This window comes from Exophiala dermatitidis (genome assembly GCF_000230625.1).
Source record: "Exophiala dermatitidis NIH/UT8656 unplaced genomic scaffold supercont1.7, whole genome shotgun sequence".
Lineage (NCBI taxonomy): Eukaryota > Fungi > Ascomycota > Eurotiomycetes > Chaetothyriales > Herpotrichiellaceae > Exophiala > Exophiala dermatitidis.
In genome coordinates this window covers 148,296-169,936 of record NW_008751652.1, presented here as the reverse complement: position 1 = coordinate 169,936, position 21,641 = coordinate 148,296, and the positions used below count along the sequence as shown (strand labels likewise).

At 53.4% G+C, this 21,641-nt stretch overlaps 7 protein-coding genes across 8 annotated transcripts; 4 read left to right on the top strand and 3 right to left on the bottom strand.

Annotated features, from left to right (window-relative positions):
* Window positions 1-53: 53 nt before the first annotated feature.
* HMPREF1120_07903 (uncharacterized protein) lies at window positions 54-3,704 on the top strand. Its single transcript, XM_009162140.1, has one exon. It carries the CDS (start codon window positions 2,266-2,268, stop codon window positions 2,815-2,817), a length of 552 nt encoding a protein of 183 aa, XP_009160388.1. The 5' UTR covers window positions 54-2,265; the 3' UTR covers window positions 2,818-3,704.
* HMPREF1120_07902 (uncharacterized protein) lies at window positions 3,409-5,450 on the bottom strand. The gene is made up of 3 exons (XM_009162139.1): window positions 5,048-5,450; window positions 4,883-4,986; window positions 3,409-4,800 (listed from the first exon to the last, which is right to left on the bottom strand). Exons 1-3 carry the CDS (start codon window positions 5,088-5,090, stop codon window positions 3,727-3,729), a joined length of 1,221 nt encoding a protein of 406 aa, XP_009160387.1. The 5' UTR covers window positions 5,091-5,450; the 3' UTR covers window positions 3,409-3,726.
* Window positions 5,322-8,669, top strand: HMPREF1120_07901 (mitochondrial Rho GTPase 1). Its single transcript, XM_009162138.1, has one exon. It carries the CDS (start codon window positions 5,824-5,826, stop codon window positions 7,729-7,731), a length of 1,908 nt encoding a protein of 635 aa, XP_009160386.1. The 5' UTR covers window positions 5,322-5,823; the 3' UTR covers window positions 7,732-8,669.
* Window positions 8,092-9,485, bottom strand: HMPREF1120_07900 (NADH-ubiquinone oxidoreductase 30.4 kDa subunit, mitochondrial). Its single transcript, XM_009162137.1, has 2 exons — window positions 9,148-9,485; window positions 8,092-9,077 (listed from the first exon to the last, which is right to left on the bottom strand). The coding sequence occupies exons 1-2, from the start codon at window positions 9,338-9,340 to the stop codon at window positions 8,377-8,379; spliced, it is 894 nt and encodes a 297-aa protein (XP_009160385.1). The 5' UTR covers window positions 9,341-9,485; the 3' UTR covers window positions 8,092-8,376.
* Window positions 9,486-9,895: 410 nt separating this feature from the next.
* On the top strand, window positions 9,896-15,458 carry HMPREF1120_07899 (the record flags this gene model as incomplete). 2 transcript variants are annotated; one of them, XM_009162136.1, is made up of 4 exons in its annotated part: window positions 9,896-9,942; window positions 10,013-10,079; window positions 10,177-12,067; window positions 12,955-15,458. In XM_009162136.1, 4 exons carry the CDS (start codon window positions 9,896-9,898, stop codon window positions 15,456-15,458), a joined length of 4,509 nt encoding a protein of 1,502 aa, XP_009160384.1. The 2 variants fall into 2 exon arrangements, with proteins under 2 accessions (XP_009160384.1, XP_009160383.1); XM_009162135.1 differs by having other exon boundaries at window positions 10,177-12,340.
* Window positions 15,459-16,054: 596 nt separating this feature from the next.
* Window positions 16,055-17,518, bottom strand: HMPREF1120_07898 (uncharacterized protein; the record flags this gene model as incomplete). The annotated part of the gene is made up of 1 exon (XM_009162134.1): window positions 16,055-17,518. The coding sequence occupies one exon, from the start codon at window positions 17,516-17,518 to the stop codon at window positions 16,055-16,057; it is 1,464 nt and encodes a 487-aa protein (XP_009160382.1).
* A 1,875-nt stretch (window positions 17,519-19,393) lies between these two features.
* Window positions 19,394-21,632, top strand: HMPREF1120_07897 (uncharacterized protein). Its single transcript, XM_009162133.1, has one exon. It carries the CDS (start codon window positions 19,635-19,637, stop codon window positions 20,940-20,942), a length of 1,308 nt encoding a protein of 435 aa, XP_009160381.1. The 5' UTR covers window positions 19,394-19,634; the 3' UTR covers window positions 20,943-21,632.
* Window positions 21,633-21,641: the final 9 nt, after the last annotated feature.

The window sequence follows — 21,641 nt, the reverse complement described above, 5'->3', positions numbered from 1 at the left end:
CCGACGGGCCAATTCCACGCTCGTTCAGCTTGGACATCAGCCTACCGGGTATTTTTAGCCCTCGCTTCCGCACCGCCCCTTCAAGTTGTCCTCGACGGTGACACCTCTTTCCAGTTAGTAGTAGCGAGGACGGCCTTCAATTCTTCGATGCCCTTTTCGATATTTCCTACGGGTGTAGCCCCCTGGTGGTCAGCACAACACCATGATGCCCGAAGCACTGAAAGCGGGCGATGGCCGATACGGAAACGGTCCTGATGGCCACTCTGTACCCGCTGTTGTACGCTCCGAGTCACTTTCATGTCTCAGCGGATGCAACCTACTGTACCGACGTCTTGATGATTTGCAGGCTCCCTGTGCGTCCGCGTGAGATTGGCGGCACTGGACCCTAGCTCTTGTAAGGTCTCTTGGTCGGCGAGAGCTGTCAGCTCGTTCCATTTCAGCAGCGTGATATCTCCATCTCAGATGGCCTCATGCCCTCTAAATCCTGCAACTCCGTACCGTGATTGCTTTCTCCGACTTACTGGAGCTGTTTGGCAATAGTCGGCACATTCGAAGAAGGCGGTATGAACGATGGTCTTTGCTGAGCTCTACACTGCCGCTGGGGCTCGGCAGAGGAAAATTCGTTAGGAATCAAAAGTTCTACCGACATCGTTCCGGCTCGACCCAGGGTCTTCTACATGAGGGCCAGCAAGAGCTCCCTGGCCGAGAGTCTTCCTCGGGATGCTCATCGCGCCATCACCTCTTGAGCTTGGGCGAGATCTTGACGTACTGATGCAAATGCGTCCATCTCGTTGAACACTTTTTCAGGGATTTCGCAAGGTACAGAGCGTCAGACCTTCCAACCTGCTATGGCGATCGCTTTGTTGGACAGTTGGTGGGCATTGCCTTCCTGCTTAGTATCCGATGAACTATATGCTCCAAACGAGCTGCTCGTCACATCAGGTGGGCCGGGCTCCTTGAAATCCTGAGGCCACAGATCCGAGGTCTACCTGGTTTTATCCAACGTCCGTGTTGCAACGACTGCATGCTACTAAGTTGGTCTAGTGTCGATGATGCGATGTCTCAATGAGTGCTTCGGAGGCAGTCTACTGAGACCCTTGATGCTTGAAGCTTCTTTGGTCCTTGTGGCAACATCTCACATCAGCATAATCGGCAAAGCTCCATGCCCGATATTGTTCCAGTTGACTTGGAAACATCTTCTACGGCCCCCATTTTTTCAGTCCTCACGTTGGAGGCATAAGCCGGTCCTACAGAAAGATGACATGTCGCAGTCAGAAATGTCTGGAAGCGTGATTGTGCGAGAGCTTCCGGTAACGTATCATCTGCCATTCGCGCAGAAGACGTCAAAGCCTGTAGCCGGAAGCCCTGGAATACTCATATGCATACCCCGTCTCCAGCTCAGGTAAGAACGCGGCGATGGTCCAGGCTTGGTAACAACTATGGTGCATATCTCGAGCACCGAGGTGCAGCTCACAACCTTGATTTGGAACAATCCACGGCTCATGAAAGGCTTTAAACCATCTTTGCAGACGAGGCTTGTATGGCACTCGGATCTCAGAAGGCGGGGGCTCACATACCATCCCCACGAATCCCACCTTTTCCCGCGCAGGGGCCGGCTGCATTCCTCGCGCAAAGCGAGTATCATCCCCTCCCTATCCGTACATTAGGGAGCGAAAGAACACGCTGGACGAGCAGCTACGTCATGAAAGTCTAACCTCCTCTACCCACTTGTTTTCGATTATCATCTGCGACTCTCCCCTGCTGGGAACCAATTTCCATCTTGTGGGGAAATCGAAACATTCCATGCCATTGCCGCCTTGTCCTTTTTCCCCTAGCTATATCACGCGCCATTTTTCCCTCTGGTTTCAAAGGAAGCCTCCAACGGTCCAAGGACGCTTTGCCGCCAAGTTGGACATCATAGGCCAAATCTACCTTCTTTGTTCGTCCACACAAAGAAATCTCGTACTGACTGAACAAACGCCCAACAAAGCAGAAGTGCAAAGACCGCACCTTATTCACGTTATAGCGGGTCTTTTCGAACAAAGCCTCGCCCGAAAATGGGTTTGAATAGGTGATTGGTTCATTTATACAAATGTTCCAGCTCAGAATTGAACTGACTATAGGCCATACCGAAATCATCCCTCCCGGAACGGGAATATATCCATACCTGACATTGATCGCATACCACCACCTTCAATTCATCCTAATAATAACTCACAACTTCAGAAGCAACAACAACAGCCAAACATATTCACTTCTGTCAACATGAAGATTTCCGCAGGCATCCTCGTGTCGGTGCTTACCCTGACCTCCGCCGCGCCATTCAACCCTGGCCACTCAGGAGCCGATGACGGCGCCCCATTCAATGGCATCATTAACCCTCGCAACAGACCCCTGCAGCGTGTTGGCGCAGAGATTCCAGCAGGCCATGACGTCCCCCAAGCCCGATTCCACGGGCATGCCAAAGCCATGAAGCGAGACCCTTTGGCTGAAGCAGAGGCAGAGGCAGACCCCTTCTATCCTCTGAAGCCTGGCGCCCCATCCGCCGGTAAACCACCTCACGGCGATTTGATGTCCAAGTTCGCCCACGGGTACGGCTTCGGACACGGTCCCGTCGTGAACCCGAACCCTCGGCCAAAAGTGAAAGTCGGTCGTCGCAACGCTGCTGGACCAGCAAACTGGTACGGCAGCCACAATAGCGTGGGACCCAAGAAGGGCAAGCTCCCATCTGCCGAGGATCTGTGCGACAACCGTAAAATGGTGTGTAAAAAGTTGAAGAACAAATATAACGCGCTGGAGTCTTTCCGCAACAACTGAAACAGGATACGCCCATCGCTGTTTGATGCTGCAATGGGTTTACCCACAATCTTTTTTTTAATTCGGTGAAAGACCCCTATCGAGCGCCGCCTGTGCTTTGCTTCTGTACATTGTCCCTCAAACGCCCTTGGTCCTGAACATATTTATGTATCTATAAGATGTATATGTATCTGTTGTTTGTACTATTTCCTTCTTCTGAATCGTCATGTACTTCAATTCTACTGCTTGTCCCTCCATACATCTGCGTATTCGGGATATGCCTATTTTCAGGAAGAATCCTGGCGACATTTGATATTTTGGTGGCGGGTCTTATACCCAATTTCGTTCTAGTTAGCTAGAGACCAAAAAGATGGATCGCCTGCTGCTGAAGGTATTTGACTACCAGACTGGACACTAGAACTCTAGCCATACCGTTTTTGCCATAAGGATTCTGTTCTGGTTCTGAACCGGCGTTGGGGAACTGCATGGACTATATCTTACCTTTATCAGGGAGAGAATTTCCGGGTAAGTGACTCGAATCAATACAAGATTACCTCTTCTCTAGCCCACATCTTTGAGCGGATCGAGTTAGGAAGGATGCAAGACAAGACACTGTCTAAACAAATGAACATTGAAATTTTTGGCATTTTGGGTCTCGCAACGCCGGAAGCTGACTGACAGCGATCGGTCCCACCTTATCTACCTGAGACAACTTGGTCCCCGTGCGAAGCAAATGCCGAAGCTGAAGCTTAGCAGGACAAAGACTCCGAGCGCTAGATGGGCAGGCAAAGGAGACAAATGAAAATCAAGGAGAGGGTATATAAACGCCATGCCATGGCTGTCACTGCATGGAATCAGATCCTCTTTGCCTGCATTGAAAAAACAAAAGCAAACCCATTGCATGGTTCTTCTTTTCTTCCTTCTTCTTCTTCACGACGCTGTTTCGACATAGTTGGATGGGAATATACCAATTCGGCCATCCTCAGTCCGTCCAGTCCACCAATCTTCCTTGTTTTCAGTACGTTTGAGGATGGTGATGACGTCGCCCTTCTTGAACCCAAGATCCCCTTCTTGGTCCGGGTCGAAGGTATATAACGCCACGGCCTGGTCCGGTCGCAATGCTCCTGTCCGCTGCTTGAATATTGGTTTTGGCGCCGTCGGCCGCGTCGGTTTGCTGTCGGAATAAGTATAGTCGTTCTGCAAGGTACTTGACCGGCTTCTAGCGTTGGGACTCGTGTAGCTGTCGAAGGTGTTGTCGTTGTTGTGTCGTCCCGGCGGCCCACGGTCGTAGATGTCGTCCTGCCATGTGTTGGCGCGGCGCGGGTTGTCACGATATTCGTAGTTGTCGTCGCGGTTCGAGCCAAATGTGGAAGAGCGGTTGTTCCGCACGTTCGCCCCGTAGGCCTCGCCGGTGCGGCCCTCCCATACCACGTCGTCGTGCTGGTCGTCGTAGATTGGCACGTCGTTGTACATGTTTTCATTGAATGCGGCGCCCGAAAACACCCGTGTATTCAGTACTCTCATCAATGGATCCGCAGCTGGAGGGGGTCTGATAGCGCCTTCCAGGAGCTGTCGGGCCGTGACTCGGCCGTTGTACATTTTTTCATTGGCATCTCTTCTCTCAATCAAGACACTCCCTTCCAAACTGACACCGGCGAACAGTCCTTTGGTTTTGCTGTATGCGAAGATGCCGGCCACACCTTTCATGCTCGCGGCCCCTGCAGCTTCGGCGTTGCGTCCCACAGGTCCAGCGGCGATACTGACATTGCCGCCGAGTGTGACGGAGGCCGCTTGTGCGAATGTGCGTACTGCATTGTAGTCATTGAGGATGAAGACGAAATCCGTCAGCTCGAACCCAATCTGGCCGCCGAATCCTCCCCCTGCAGTTGCAATCGCCGACGGTGCGGACCAGCTGCCGTCTGCTAATCGTGCCACCACGATGCCGGAGCCGAAGCGGCCGGAGCCCAGAAAGCCTGCTTTGAGCACGGTGAGAACTGCCAGACCCTATGGTGAGTGTTAGCATGTTGGTCCCGACGGAGCGGTCTTGCGTGCGCAGGATCCTGTCTTGGGGTATTGGCTGACTGACCTTGGCATTGGCAAGTATTTGAGGCGGTATCACTTTGTCGGGGCCAAAGCTTTGTCTCGGATCCACGAATGATGCTAGGATTTTGCCAGCTTTCTTGCACTCGCCTGGACAGAACGTGGTGAGTCAGTCAAGGCGCACGGGGGCATTGATCGGGGTGCGACTCACTCCTCATGGACGAGGGCAGCGGATTGTTGATGCCGAACGGCATGTTGTCTCTGTACGCCTGCTGCGCTGTTCCACCTCAGGTTCGTGTGTCAAGCTCTTGCCTAATGCCTAGACTCGTTTGCGCTCAACAAGCGATATGCGTCGTAGTTGTGTTGGTGCTGACCCTAGGGCGCAATCGGAAGCAGGCGGCCTGACGACAAGCCTGGTGGGGGAATTGGAGGAATCACGGGCACGACAGCTTTAAGCTGGGGAAATGCGGGTTGGGTTTCGGTAGGCGAAGATGAAGCACAAAGGCCAGATAGGAGAGTAACGCGAAGGACGGTAGAATGAGGTTATGGTCCAGGCAGCAGTACGGCGAGAGGTATAGTAGTAATAGAATCAATCAGCAGAAAGTATGGTCGAGTGATTTGTTCCCCATCGACATCATCCGAAGCTGAGACAGATGGAGCCTGACCGGAGTAGTTGCGGTGGGCCGTGTCGACTTCCCCTACAACGCAGGCATTTCTTTGACTGTATCCTGTAAGTTATCCCATCAGGTGTTCGTAGGCCTCTTCACTATCGCAATTGTTCAAGGTTACTTCGAAATTGCGGTGTGTCACATCAGTCGCTGCTGTGCTACCTCCCATGGTCGTGAAGCCCAAGCCAGGAGCCGTCGACACTCCGCGAGGTGACCATGATACAACTTAAAGGCCGCTGCTAACCACTACCACTGGCTCGGTAGTTGAACTGATCGCTACCGCTTTTCAGCTCGTGTGCTGTGCCAGGCCTGTCTTCCAATGGCCACCGTCAGAATATGCGTCTGCGGTGACGAGGGTTGTGGTAAGTCCAGTCTGATCACGTCGCTGGTGAAAGATACCTTCGTCAGCAGCAGAATCCAAGCGGTTCTTCCTCAGATCACGATCCCTCCTTCGCTGGGGACCCCTGAAAATGTTACCACGACTATCGTCGATACCTCAGCCCTCCCGCAAGACCGCGCGAATCTAGCACGAGAGCTGAGAAAGTCCAATGTGATCCTGTTGGTCTATTCGGACCACTACAGCTATGAAAGAGTTGCGTTGTTCTGGTTGCCATACTTTCGGTCCTTGGGAGTTAATCTCCCAGTCATATTATGTGCCAATAAATCCGACCTGGTCACGAGCAGTACGCCGGCCCAGATCATGGAAGAAGAGATGCTACCGGTCATGTCGGAGTTCAAGGAAATCGACTCTTGTATCCGAACAAGTGCCCGCAACCACTACAATGTCAACGAGGCCTTTTTCCTCTGCCAGAAGGCCGTCACCCATCCGATCGCCCCTTTGTTCGATGCCAAAGAATCGGTGCTAAAACCAGCTGCTGTGGCTGCCCTGCTGCGTATTTTCTATCTTAGCGACAAAGACAAAGATGGCCTGTTGAGCGACAAAGAGATGGAGGACTTCCAAATCAAATGCTTCGACAAGGGATTGAGCCCCGAAGACTTGCAGCATATCAAAGAGATCATTCGAAACCACAATCCGGAAGCAGCATCCAGCCGGGGGATCACGTCCCAAGGATTCCTTCTCCTCAACAAGTTATACGCCGAGAAAGGCCGCCACGAGACAATTTGGGTCATCCTCCGAACCTTCCAGTACACCGATAGTTTGTCCCTGCAAGAATCTTTCTTGCACCCAAGGTTCGAAGTCCCTGAATATGCGTCAGCCGAACTGTCGCCAGCCGGCTATCGGTTTCTGGTTGATCTCTTTCTGACCTCGGATCGCGACAACGACGGTGGTCTGAAGGACGAGGAACTAGCTTCTCTGTTTGCTCCGACGCCAGGGATTCCGCAGCTATGGATAGACAATAACTTCCCATCTTGTACGGTGCGCAACGACGCCGGGCATGTCACACTGCAAGGATGGCTAGCTCAATGGTCCATGACCACTTTCACATCGCCCAAGACTACTTTGGAGTATTTGGCCTATCTGGGCTTCGAGTCTACCGATCGGTCGAATCCCAGCACCACGGCTGCACTGAAGCTGACGAAGCCACGCAAACGTCGAAGACGTCCAGGACGAGTGGGTAGGAACGTGATCCTCGCACTTGTGCTCGGTGCTCCACATTCCGGAAAGTCTGCTTTGCTTGATGCATTTCTCGCCCGTCCATTCAACAATCTGTATCTGCCGACCATCCAGCCACGAGTGGCAGTCAACACCGTGGAACTTCCTGGGGGCAGACAGTGCTATCTGATCCTGAAAGAATTGGGAGAATCTGAAGCTGCCGTTCTGGAGAATAAGAGCAAATTGCTCGATCAATGCGACGTAATCATCTATACATACGATTCATCCGACCCCGACTCATTCGCCTACATACCAAACATCCGCAAAACCTATCCACATCTCGAAGACCTTCCGGCGCTCTATGTCGGATTGAAGGCTGATCTCGACCGAACAACCCAAAGAGCCGAGTACCAGCCGGACGAATATGTTGCTCACATTCAACGCATGCCTCAAGGGCCACCGATTTCGACAAGCGTCACCTGGCCCTCGATACAAGAGCTCTTCGTGGCCATTTCCGAGGCTGGGCTTGAACCAGTCACCGCCTATCCTCGACCACTTGAAGATGATGCTAACGGTCAATTGATGAGGTATGGGCTGGTTTTAGGCGCCGTAGTGTGTGCTGCTGCCGCTGCGGTGGTGATATGGAAAAGGTCAGCCAGTTCGACAGGATGAAACTCGTATCTCTTCGAATGTTTACTCTACACACCCTAGCGGTCGGTGGAGTGTCTGTTATTTTTCAAAGTGAAGGGCTTGGACAGGCCTTTTAACCACTACCATATATGCCGGCAAGGGTTAGTTTCAGCCAGGGCGGAAGTGTCAAGTGTACCTATGCAGGCGCTTTGATCTTATGACATATCGGCCCGACGCTTCCTGCGGCCTCGGAAGCCCTATGAAAGGAGAAAGCCCATAGTCAGTGCCGGCACGCAAGCCGCTCGAGGTGACCTTGGACGAATATGCAAGCATCGATGGCCGACTTTTAGCAGGTGACCAAGCGATGTGGTCATGTTGGACGCTTCATGTGAGAAACGTGGGCAGAACAGAATGTAGTCAGATGCAGTCTAAAGTGGACTACTTTTAGAACCGGAGAGAAACAGACCTTTCTCGTCGACTTGTACAATACTAACTGCCTGATTAGCGCCTGCTTGGGGCTGCGGACATCGGTGGTAGATCAGGGAGACTCAAGCAGCCAATTGGTCTCTTCATCTGGATGTACAATGCAGCAGGCAGTGTGCATCGACTAATGATCTTTTGAAACATTTATTGAAGGTTTTGAATGGGCTTCTTATACTGCAGCGACAAATCAACGCTCTTCTCAGCTCACTTCTTCTCTTCCTTCTTCTCCTCTGGTTTCGGGGTGGGCAACTTGAACTCGGCCGGCTTCCTGTCTACACCAGTACCCACCTGCTCCCAAGCACTGGTACCGCCCTCAAAGTTCCGGAAAGCCTGCGTCATCTCCAAAGGCTCCACAACAATGCGCTTCTTCTCTTCGTCATACCGGATCTCCGTGTAGCCGGTCAAGGGGAAATCCTTCCGCAGCGGGTGTCCGTCAAATCCATAATCCGTCATAATGCGACGCAGGTCCGGGTGGCCGGTGAAGAAGACCCCAAAAAGATCATAGACCTCTCGCTCATACCAGTTGGCCCCGTCGTAGAGCGAAGTAATTGACGGCACGGGTGTGGCCTCGTCAGCGTAGGTCTTGACCCTTATCCTCGAGTTATGGCGCACACTGAGTAGATTGTAGACAACCTCAAATCGGTAGTTTTTTGTGGGGAAGTCCACCGCCGTGATGTCCGCAACCATGGTATATTCGGCCGCGGTGTGGTACTTCAGGAAGGTGAAGACGGGGATGACACCGCTGGGCGTGATGTAAATGCATAGTTCGTCTTTCCAGACCGAGAATTGCTGGATGTATTTCGGAAGGCAGGACATGAGATACTGTCCATACTGATGGAGAGGAAGGGCCTTGTCGGCGTATTTGTCGGCGTCGTTTACAATGGGAGCTGAGAGCTTGCCCGTTGCTGCATCACGATGGTCAATATCTCAACTCGAGCGTCATGATCCTGTCTTTCGTGCGGTTATATCACTCACGTGGACGAGGCGCCTTTCGCAGTTCTTCCAGCATGTCAGAGCCTGGTTTTCTCAAGTCTTGAAGATTGTCCTTTTCGGCAGCCCGTCTCGCAGACTGCGAGAGAGCGGCGCGCTGTGCGCATCTTGCTGGTTGAGAGGCTACATTGAGCGGCCTTTTGCTCGCCAAACGGAGCAGGGACTTTGTCGACGACATTGCAGAGGGAGTGAGAGCTACACCTGACTCTCTCGGGACGCTCGCATCCGGTAAACCTCACGTAGAGCCGCGGGCGTGAGGTGCAGGCTGAGGTGTATAGAGGTCGTAGTAGTAACTCCAATTGTCCGTCCTACTACTGGCTGCGCTGAAGTCGACGTGAACTTCGAGATCCGGAGCTTCAAAGACGCCAAGACCCGTCCGCCGGCACTAAACCCAATCGGGCGATGAGGCAGCAACTGCGCCGTTGCAGTTTGTCTCGCGAGCATCTGGCGCTTTCGATTTGACACCTGCATCGCATCTCTGCCACTGCCACTCGAGCAACCTTTTTTGCCTCACTTCAACGCCTCGCCGCCATTTATACCGCGCACCCATCATTTGCTCATCGTCCAGCGAGTACACATTTGCTGCGTATACCACATCTCCTCCCCTGCGCTCAGTCTCGATACCCAACCCAGCTACAAACCAGTGCATGGAGGACTTTTCCAACCTGCAACGAGAGGTGAAGGAGTCGAAAGTGGTGGTTCTACACACAGTGAATCTGTCATATCCGCAGAGATGAATAGATCGCAGGATACCGTCATCGATGAGGATGAGGAGACCTGGTACGTCCACTTCTTCTGCCCCATCCCCGTGTCCAGCCTTCGATGGCCGATGTACTGACTCTGTCCGTAGCCCATTATGTATCGAAGAGTTCGATCTTTCGGACAAGAACTTCAGACCTTGCCCTTGTGGCTACCAGGTACGGTTGCGCCCCTGTTCTCGTTAAGCCATGCCCGACCCCTCTTCCTCTACCGTCCTCAGACAACCTTCGCGTGTTGGTACTAACAAACAATCAGATCTGCCAGTTTTGTTTCAACAGTCTCAAGAACACCTACGAGAAGAGTACCTGCCCCAACTGTCGAAGACCATACGATGAAAAGACCATTCAATACAAGATCCCGACTGCGGAAGAGTTCAAGCTCGACCAGATGAACAAGAACAAGAAGGCTGCCGCGAAACGAAAGGAGACAGAAAAGCGCGAGGTCGAGAATTCTTCCCGCCGAAATCTAGCTGGCGTCCGCGTCAAACAGCAGAACCTCGTCTATGTCATCGGTCTAATACCTCAGATCAAGGATGAACAGGCATTACTCCAAACACTTCGTGGTCCAGAGTACTTTGGTCAATATGGCGAAATCGAGAAGATCGTCGTCAGTAAGGCCAAACCGGGAGCGGCGAACCAAGGAATCGGCGTCTATGTTACATATGCACGCAAAGAAGATGCTGCGCTGTGCATCAATACTGTCGATGGCTCGTTGAATGGCGACCGTGTCTTGCGGGCCCAGTACGGCACCACCAAGTACTGCTCAGCCTTCCTTCGGGGTGAGACTTGCACCAACAAGAACTGCAGTTTCCTGCATGAGACTGGTGAAGACGGACAACATAGCTCTCTCCAGAACGAACCTCATGGTGCAAGGCTCTCAAACAAGCCAACGGCTGCTTCGCAATCATCGCAGACCTCGGCGCCTGCACGGCCCTTATCTGCAGCACAGAACCATGCGACTACTAATCCAATGGCTCGGCAAGGCAGTAAAGAAGAACATGGCAGCAGGAAGAACAGTCACGATGGGTCTGCGTTGCCTTCAACCGCACACTGGGCAACCGCGAATGCCAGTGTTGCACGAACCAGACGTGCTAGTCAAGCTAACAGTCGGGCAACTCCCAGTCCCCAAATGGCACAAGCATCGTTGGTCACGAGCAAAACTTCTGAGCCGAAGGGAAAAGAGCCGGCATCTCAACCATCATCTGCATCCGCGACAGCTTCTTCTTCTGCCGCGGCTTCGACGGCACCCAAGAAGACCACCTCCGAACCCGCCCAGTCATCGTCCTCTAAGCTCCCTTCCACACCGGCTGACTATGCGCAACAGCAGTTTGATGCGGTCGTGGCCAGAATATTGCCTAATGCCGGGTTTGTCTACGATGATTCGTTCCAGCCACCCGAATTTCGTGAGTTGGTCAGGTCCATGCCATCTTTTATCGACCCGTATGGCGGCTTGAAACGCCTGGCAATGCGTGAGAGAGAAGAGAAACGACGTGCCCAGTTAGAGGCCGAGACGAAAGCCAAACTCGAAGCACAAGCAACCTCTGCGGCCGAAGAGACGCTCGACGAGGACAGCATGAATGCAGGCAGCCTGGCCTTGGGTGGTGAACCCGAGGACGATCCGAGGAGTTCTTCCGCTCGTGGAGCCATCGGTCGACCGTCTCAATCTATTGCGGACCAGTTGTTGGCGATGAATCTGAATTCTCGGAACCTGACTGCCCAACAACGACAACAGCTGGCGTTTCTCAATCTAGACAACGTTCAGCAAGCTCCCGGTCTGGGTCAGCCGTCGGGGCAGAACACTGCTTTTGAGATGTCAGACTTTGACCGGCGGGGACCGCAGTACAGCCAGGCACAATACGACCAGATTAGTAGTCATCAACGCCACGGGTCACGATACTTCAACACAGACTCCAAGTCCACCAGTGCCAACCGCTTTCAAGGCCAACAACAGACTTTCTACTCCAGCGGCGTACAAGGTCCTCCTCCAGGCTTGCCTACGGCTGGAACTCCTCCGGTCAGTGGCGGTGGCATGTTTGCGCACGGCCAGAACTTTACCAACCCCGGCTTCGGAACGTCTAAGGATGCGAACACAGAGGTGTACGCGAGAAATCGAAGTGGGACGAATCAGGGTCCTGAGGTGTCTAAGCGTGAGTTACTCCTTTCCTTGCAAAACAGCCCCCTGCGTTCACCCCCTCTGTCTGCCCCTGCCTCTGGCGTCCTGAGTTCGCTCTACCCCCAGTATCAAGGGGCGTACCAGGACCGTGGACTTGTCAAGCAAAAGAAGAAGGGGAAGAAGCAAAGACATGCTAACACTCCCTCTTCAGGAGGTGGTGTCGAGCATCTTGCGGACCCGAGCATCGTAACCGCGAGAGTGCACCAGGGCAACACGGCCGGGCAGGGGCTCTTTGGGGGTAACCAAGGTGGGTACCAGAATTCGAACCTGATGTACGGTGGCGGCGGGTACAACAATCGATGGTGAACGAGCGACTCTTTTTTTCGACTGGTGTTTCTTTTCAATTCGATGGACTTTTGTTAGGCGTTGGTGGCTGCAAAACTACCACTTCGGAACAGCGATCGAGCAAGCATGAGTTAGTAGCTGGAACGGCGAAAGCTTGAGGAGTTACGGCATGGGATTTCAACACTTCTCTTCCGGGCAGGCGGGTGAACCAAGCATCACCAGCTAATCCGTCGGCCGGGCTTTCTTTTCTCATCCAGGGAGCGGCACCACCGGGCTCCAGGGCACGATTATGATATGATGTATGTTAGTACCCTTTTCTCCTGACGATTACTACAAGTCAGGCAGACCAAAAAAACGACTTCTTACAGATGTTTCAGGAGTCCATGTTCCAAGATACAATGTAAACTTTGTGCTGGATGGAAGTGCTCGATGCGAGAAAGCCTGGTCGTCTATGCCGTTCACATGTATTCCGCGCCGCCATCATGTACCTGTCGCCGCCGCCGTCTTGGTTCTGATTTCTTTGAGTCCTGTTTTAGTCCTTTGTGCGAACTATCGCGTGCTAATTCCTCTGTGTAGTGGACGACAAGAACTTTCCGCCATTACCTCTCCGGTCGAGCTCGCGGACTCCGCCGTTACATTCACGCGTTTCCTCGTTTCACAGTCTTCACAGTTCAGGAATTCGGTCCACGACCCCTAGAATCCCACCTGGGTTTGAACTGACTCACGCTCATCCGCTACCGCCTTCACGACAAGCAACGCCCGCCCACGCGAATCAAATAGGAGCGCGCGCTACTCCCAGTGGTTCCGTGACTGTGACTCCGGCGATCCCACTGGTACCCCTCGGCCCACGCACCTCGACACCGAAGCCGAAAGCGCCTGAGACGCCGAAAGAAGGTGATGAGGAGCATTCACTGGCAGTTCGAAAGCACAGAAACGGAGTAAATGAAATCAGTTTTGGCTCACCTCAACTTCGAACAAGTTGCGTAAAAACTGAGACGGAGAACAAGAAATCCGAGACGAGTGAAGTTGAGAGCGAAAAAGAGAAGAAGGACGAGGCGCCAGCGCCAGTGAAAACCGCCGATCTTAAAGGAAAGCAAAAAGCGGCCGATCCAAAGTTTGAGAAGATAGAGTTGCCACCAACCAGTACCATCACTTCAAAGGCTCCACTGCTGCCTGCTGTACCAGACAAACCGGCAACACCTGTTTTGGATTCAGGCTCTGTCGGCACGCCTGGCGCCTTGAGTTCTCGCCCTGCAACTCCAGCTTCTGTCACGACCCCCTCCGAAACACCAAAAGTTTCCACCGCGCGACCGAGAACCTTACGACTGACCACTGGTACAACTACAAAGCCAGCCGAACCAACTCCCGCCTCTGCAGCTCCCGAGAAAACCATTGCTGCATTCCCTCCTCTTTCGGCTGCGAAGAAAGGTTCTAGGAGACCATCTCTTTCTTCTGCACAGCATAGCAGACCGTCTACTCCAGCAGTGTCAGAAAGGCAACATTCTCACGACGCTTCACGTGCTTCATCGCCTCCGCATAGTATCGTTGGTTCAGCACCAGAACGGGTGAAGAGCAAGAGTCAGCAGAAGAAGGACCGAAAAGAAAAGGCGAAAAAGTCGACAGAGACGGGTGAGACTAGTGTGAACATTCCCACGCCTCCCATTGTTGAAGAAGTGGCGCCTGTCATTGCTAGACAGAAGAAGCAGAAGAAACGAGTCGAGAGCAGTACAGCTGCAAACATGGATGATTCCACCAAAACTCGAGAAAAGTCTGAGCAAGCGGGCACTGCAGCCGGCAAGCCAGAAGTTGCAGCAGCAGCTGGTGCAGCATCTACTGACAACGGTTCGAAGAATGAGCATTGGGAGAAAGACAAGAAGGATTCAGCCGCACCTGAAAAGACAGGACGTTCTGTTGCAACTCCGCCACCATCCACCCCGAAGGAAGAACCGGCATCAAAGGCTGAAGACACCACCAAAACGCCATACACACTGCGTGATCTTTACAACGAAGCCGATAAGTTGGGCAAAAACACCGACGCTCCCGGTGTTGTACAAAAATTGCTCCAGGAGCATGTTTCTTCCATGCCCAAAATCATCAGTTCCATGATCCAGTCCGGAGACTTGTCCAAGGACCATCCATGGTTGAATCCTCAGAGCTTCAATTCCGCCGCTTACAAGCTCCCTCCTGATTCGAGGCGAGGACAGGACTATCTCGATGGGAATGGATACGCCCCAAATGATGCATTCGGATACATCTACTTGCCACTTAAGGAGAAGCAAGCTCTCAAGGACGGCCATGCAGTCAGTGTTGCCGACGCGGGAGATCGTAAAGATGATTTGCTCCGAAGATGCCTCGTCACACCCAACGGCTGGGTACTGCGCCACTTGACTGCTGACGAAAGCGAAAAGGTTCTCGAGTTGGAAGAGCGACGGCAAATGTATGTCGAAGAATTTGGTGAGGTCGGCACCATGGACGGCCTTGGTGTTCTAGAGGCGGACGATTACACCAACCTTGGTGGTGGCATGGAAAAACTCAGTCGTCATGGTGAGCGTCACGGAGTGATCTGGGTTGTAGGCGACGGCGAGCAGGTTGGTGAGGAAGACGAGTTCGACACTCTAGATGACGAAGACGAGGATGACGAAGTCGGCGAGGTTGGCATCAGCGATGAGGAAGAGCCGATCATGGACGACGAGACAGGACTTAATGAGGCAGACGATGCTGCCCTGGATGGTCATCAGGGTGTCAACATGCCGGGCGCCTGGCAGTCCTCGTCATCAGCAACCAATCTGGCCCATGGCAAGCAGCAATCTGGCGGACGTGCCTCGAAAAGCAAGCTTCCGGCGTTGCCAGCCAAGGGTCCACAATCTTTGCCTCACCGTCACAGCAATGCCAGTTCGTCTCAGAACGTCAACAACGTTAACTTGCGGGCGCTGGACTCTGAGAGCCTACAGAAACGCGTGGCAGAGAAACAGAAGGAACTGGAGCAGTCACGGAAAGAAATGGAAAAGATTGAGAAGCTGTGGAACAAAAAATCCAAGGATATTGCACGCTGGAGGGAAGGGCTGGCCGCGAAAGGTTAGATACCACGATCAGGAATGGCACCAATCCTTCCTGCGGCGTCGTCGTCGGCGTCCTCAAGTCGCCGTAATACTGAGCGTCAATCGGCGCCTTCTCGGCTGGTTGCGTGGTCCAGGTCTGAATCCGGCGCATGAGTTATTGGAGTTTTGCATACAATATGCTTGACTTCTCGGACGGTTTGGTGCTGGGTTTTATTTCGATGCAACCATCATCTTCTGGCGGTTGGACCTGTATTGTTATTGGAAGTATGTTTGAGATTACACTTTGCGGTTCATTCATTACTTTTGGTGTTGTATGGAATTATCTTAATCCAACGTTCTTTTGATCACGGAGCAAGAAAGGCAGAGGCAATAGGGTTTGTAGAATCAATTAACACGGCTCTGACAGAATGACTTGTAAAAAAAAAACTCCTCCCCAGAAACGCCAGGACGCCGCCCATGACTCTAACAAAAAACTATCTACTGCTCCGGCCACCCCAATCAGCTCCCACGCACCCCCTTCCCCTATCCCTCCCATCCTCCATCGCCAGCCCCTTGCCGACTCTCTGTTCGAGAGCCCCAACAGCATCGCAGCTGTCGGACCAGGCCAATCCCTATTACTAAGGATCGGCAGGATTAGCAGGTGGCGGCGGCGTGGTGTTGCCCTGACCAGCAGAGGCACCACGACCACCCCGCGCCCGGCCTCGACCACGGCCACGACCACGACCACTACCACTGCCAGCCGCCCGCTGGCTTCCTCCTCTCCCTCTTCCTCCCCGGGACCCCGCGGCCGCCGAAGAAGAAGCAGAAGAAGAAGAAGCAGCAGGAGCTGTTGCCGCCGGAGCAGCACTGGCAGCGGCAGCGGTCGCCGTGACCGAGTTGGTCAAGTGGGCGACGACTTCCCTCTCCCTCCTATTGACGGACTGCCAAGTGGCGCCGTTGACCATGATGACCTCCGTCAGGAAGCGGGACAGGAGGTCATCAATGGTCGGGGGAGGCAAGGAAGTCGCTGGCCCTCTGTTACCAGAAGGCCGCAGGGTGATACGGAGGATGGCCCGCACCATGCCCATGTCTTGTCTCAGCTCGCCCCGCTGTCGATAGCTCACAGGCACGACGGCGGCCAGCACCTCCGGGTTCCCGTGCAAGTCGGTGAACTCGATTGAGCCAGGTGCTGGCCCCGTCGTTGGAGCCTGTGAGCTTTGTGTTATACCACCCGGCGCAACCGAACTCGCAGCAGCACCAGTGGCACCTCCTGTGGCCGCGGCCTGAGCAGCTGGGCTACTGCTCGTACCACCAGGCACCACAGGAGGGACGACCGACCCGGGCCGCACAAACGCGTACAGTTGCACTGTCACGTACATGCGGCCCGGGTTGGCCATCAGGCTCTCCATGTGCCGATAGACATCGGCAATGGAGAATGCCACGGGTTGCGTCCGCGTGTAGAAGTCCGGGCGCGGGTGGAAGGTCGGCAGCGAGGCTGGCCAGGACGCAGACAATGGGCGGATTGGTGCGAATCCACCAACGCGGGGGAGGGGAACAGGGGCAACAGGAGGACCGAAGATTGGGCCGCTGACACCACCAGGGGCAGTGGCAGCGGCACCAATCGACGGTCCTCCAAAAGAGGAAGCGGGAGCAAAACCAACGCCGGGAGCAACAAAACCAGGGCCAGGACCAACACCAGGCCCAACACCAACACCAGGACCAAAGAAACCGGGACCAGGAGCAAGGCCAGGACGAACACCATAACCAGGGCCAGGAGCCAGCAGCGGGGGACCGACGATTCCACCACCAGTATAGGTGGCGGCAACCGCCGGCCCAACAGAAGGACCAGCACCAAAACCAACGCCGGCCGAGGGACCGCCCACAGGCCCAAAAGAAGGACCAGGACCAGGACCGACCGAGGGACCAACCGGACCAGCCGGACCAGCCACAGGCTGTCCAGGCACACTTGTTGTGCCGGAGGAGGAGGGGGCGGCGGTGGCAGGAGGAGGAGGCGGCACCAACGACCAGGAACCGGCCGGCGGCCCTGCTGGGCGGCGCCGGGGAGACGAGCCGGCAGACGACGACCGCGCCCGCTTCCCCATCCTACCTCGATTCAGGTAGGTATGGAGGAAGTCGGGTGGGCTGTACGGAGGAAGATTGGCGAGCCGAAGTCTCGTCCCAAGATCCAGCCGTTGGACGTACCAAGGCTGCCTATCGAGCGCAGCCTGGATTTCTTCACTTCTGTCGTTGTTTGGCTGCGAAGTGGTGACGTTTGTGTTATTGTTATTAGGTGCAGCAGGCCGACGGAATCGCAGTATGACTCGAGGCTTGAAATCGTCTTTGTCACTTGGTTCTGGTGACGGATCTGGATCTGAGAATGAGGAGGATGAGGAGTCGGATGAGGGATCAGAGACAGGATTGGTAGGCTTTGGCGATGGTGCTGAAGAACGAGCTCTGCGCTTCTTCGCAGTATTGGACTGATCGCTGGCCTTGTTTTTCTTGTTCTGAGAGAATTTTCGGTCTGAAGATGAGAGGGATGAGGATTCGAATGAAGGTTCGGACGCAGTCTTGATAGACACGGATGAGGAAGAACGAGCTTTGCGTTTCTTTGTAGGATAGGACTGCTCGCTGCTCTTGTTGTTCTTTCGAGATGGGTTTGAATCTGAAGATGAAGGAGAGGAGGAATCGGGCGCAGTCTCGATGGACTCAGACGAGGAAGAACGAGCTTTGCGTTTCTTTGCAGTATTGTACTGCGCGCTGCTCTTTTTGTTCTTTTGAGATGGGTTTGAATCTGAATCTGAAGAGGAATCGCTATCGGGGTTGGAATCGGGAATAGCAGACTTGATAGACTCAGATGAAGAGGAACGAGCTTTACGCTTCTTTGTGGTGCTGAGTTGACTGCTGTTTTCGTTGTTGTTATTGTTATTGTCCCGATCTGAATTTGAAGTGAGGTCCAAGTCTGGAGACTGGCTGCTGCCAGGAGCTGAATCAACGACATCATGGCGTTGACGTTGTTGCTGCGCCGATGGACTGGGTGGCAAGGACGACGATGTCATGGTGGTACTGTGTGAAAAGGAGGACGATGTCATGACGGGACCATGAGAGGAGGACTGGGCTTGTAGCCGTAAGCTGCGCCTGGCGATTGTTAGTTGCGACAACAAGGTATAAGCATTTGTTCAGGCCGCGATTACCTGGGCATGCTTGTCTGTCCAGCTTGAGAGGTGCTAGAGGTGTCTTGGTTACTGCCATCTTCAGTCGACTCTCGACTTGGGTCTCGGTTGGATAAAGCCATGATGGAGACAAGGTATGGACTGCGACAAGAGCAGGAAGAAGAGAAACAGTCGCGCGAGGCAAGAAATGCTTTGAAAGAGATGCTTTAGAGCGATAACACTGATCAAGACAGAGAGAAATGTGAACGCGGCAGAGTGTGAAGAGTGTGAAGAGTTGGGAGAGCGAAGAAGGAAGTTGGCGCGGTCTCTTGTTTTGGGATGTGAGGTGAGAGAGAGTGAGAGGGAGATGAATCGCGCAGTCTGCATGTTAGGTGCGACAATTTAATATTCAGAAAACAGGAGAATCTTGTGAAATGAAGCTTGTAACTGAAGTCCTCCAGAGCGATATTATCAGCCTACCTGTGTCCTGGCATGGTGTCCGACGACGCCATCTTGGACACTTGATCATGGATACCACCAGCGTGCACCAGGACAGTATCAGTTGCGAGAGCCATGGGCAAGGCCATCCATGCCAGGAGACTTTGGAAATGGAATACATGTTTGCGATGGATGTTTTTATTTCCCTTTCTTCAAAGTTCATGCTTGTAATATGTCTGTGCAATGTTTGGTGATATCAACCTTGTACACATGAAGTCAAGTTGCGGCCGTGCAAGGCTGAAGTTTCTTTTTATATGAAGTCAGGGGCTAGAAATAGAGTACTTCAGCTCGCGTGCTTACCTAAAATTAACAACGAGTCAACGCTAAGCCTATCGCGGCACTATTACAATCGTTTTTGTTTTGGTGGATGGATGTGGAACTGCAGTGACGAGAGAGTGCCATTCAACTTGAAGTCGCAGTGAACCACAGACCACTGTCCTTATCTATACTCATCTGCCATTTGGCAGTATACAACTTGAATCTCCATGCGCCACATGAACAAGAACTCTCGGATAAATAAGTCGCTCATCCACGACTAGTCGAAGTCTCCAAACTGTCTTGCTCTCCGGCCATGTCGTATGCCGTGGAAGCAAAGAAGCGCAAGTTCGATCGCATTCTCGAGGCTCTGACCGACGGCGCTGCCTCCCCGTCTCGAACTTCCCTCAGCTCACGCAATAATGCATCTTCAACTTCCTTATCGCAGGATGCCGCTTCAGACTCCTCCAAAAGACGCCGTATAGGCGGCACATCCAAAACTACCATCACTACGTCCTCCTCGACCACATCTCTTGCCGGCCACTACCTGCCCTCCAGTCGCACGGCCTTTCTCCAGCGGCTGGAAACGTTTCGACATGTGACTCAGTGGCACATCCCCTCCACCGAACCAATTAATGCTACAGCCTGGGCGAAACGGGGTTGGACATGTGTGGATACAGACACGGTGTATTGTGGTGCATGTAAAGAGCGGCTACATGTGGATTTGAATATGGATAACAACCACTTGCATTCAGAAAGCAAGGATGATGAAGATGGTGGTCAGGTTAAGGGGGGAAATGCAGAAGATAACTTCGACATGGCGTCAGAGGTATACCGCAATATGGTCCGGCGATATCAGGACCTCCTGGTGACGGGGCACGCCGAAAGCTGTCTCTGGCGCAAGAGAGGGTGTGATGCTTCCATCCAACGCATCGAGGGGCTCCTGAATACAAACACCGCGCTTTTGGGATTGAGAAGTCGCTACGATAGCATCATGACCCGTCCAGAAGAAGTACCAGAAGTTGCCCCTCTGCCTACTACATCTGGAAATGATACTGAAGAGTTGGAGAGATATCGGTTCGATAGTCAAGGTCAACCTAACATCAATGCACTCCGTCTGGCAATATGTGGATGGGTGCGAAAGAGTGAAGATGTGATCGAGTGCCGACACTGTTTCCGGTCATTGGGCCTATGGTTGTATCGCGGAGATGCACCTGCAATGGAAAAACTCGACGGTGTGGAAGACCATCTGGAATACTGTCCGTGGCGGTCGGCCGAGGCCCAGGATACCGAGCTTGTTGTGGGAAGTAGCCATGAGAGCAACGAGGACAACGCAACGCCGAAAAAGGAGCGAGCATCAGGTTGGATGCTGGTGTACCAAGCGGTGGTCAAAGACAATCTCAAGAGGAGGAGCGCAACCCCAGCGGTGCCAGCCACTCCAGCCACGCCACGCCAGTCTGTGGCTTTCTCGGAGTCCGAGACAATTGTGAGCAGACAGGAGTCATTGACACCGGAGCAACGAGAGAAGAAAATGAGGGATTTATTGCGGCGAATCAAGGAGATTAAGAAGCCGTTCAACGTCAAGGGGCTATTGACTAAACGGAAGGAGAAGGGCAAGGCTTGATGCGTCCTTGCTCCTTGCACGTACAAAATCAATCCGTGTGTCGATTGCTTCAAGGATAAGGCCGGATACTTGTCCTGAGCATCGGAACCGTGGTCGGACAGACCAGACGGCAACAGGGGTCTGGCAGACGTTAAGGCTGGGCCGAGGTGGTAGATGACAGCACAATTGGCGAGGCCCGGGGCTGGCTCGGAATATTATTATTATTATCTGGGGCACGGTTTGCGGCCAGGAGACTCCACCACGATTTGATGATCGTCTTTAGGCTTGAGGTCTACGCACTAGTATTGGAGCCAGTGGGGATGGCATCCAACTCACACGTGGAATATCAGTTATTCAGCACCGTACCAGTAGTGGACTGTGAAACGAAATGAGGGCTATGGAGGTGGACTAATTACTGGGACCCCTGGAGGCCGAGCCTGGTGGGCTCATACTGGTGGGACGTCCAGGCATGGAGGAGCCTGGGGCCGCGGGCAAGGCTGAGGCACTCGTTGAGACTGCAACAAGGCCGAGCACAATGACGATACAACCAGCGAACAGGGTGCGGTACTATATACCTGTAGCGAGGCAGTGTAGCCTGCTGTGTCAGTACTTGTCGTGGAACGTCAGGCTGAACAACGGGCAAGAATCCCTGGGTACCTACCTACCTACTCAACACCCACTATCACATTATCACCGCAGCGTGATAGCAGCGCGTCGGCT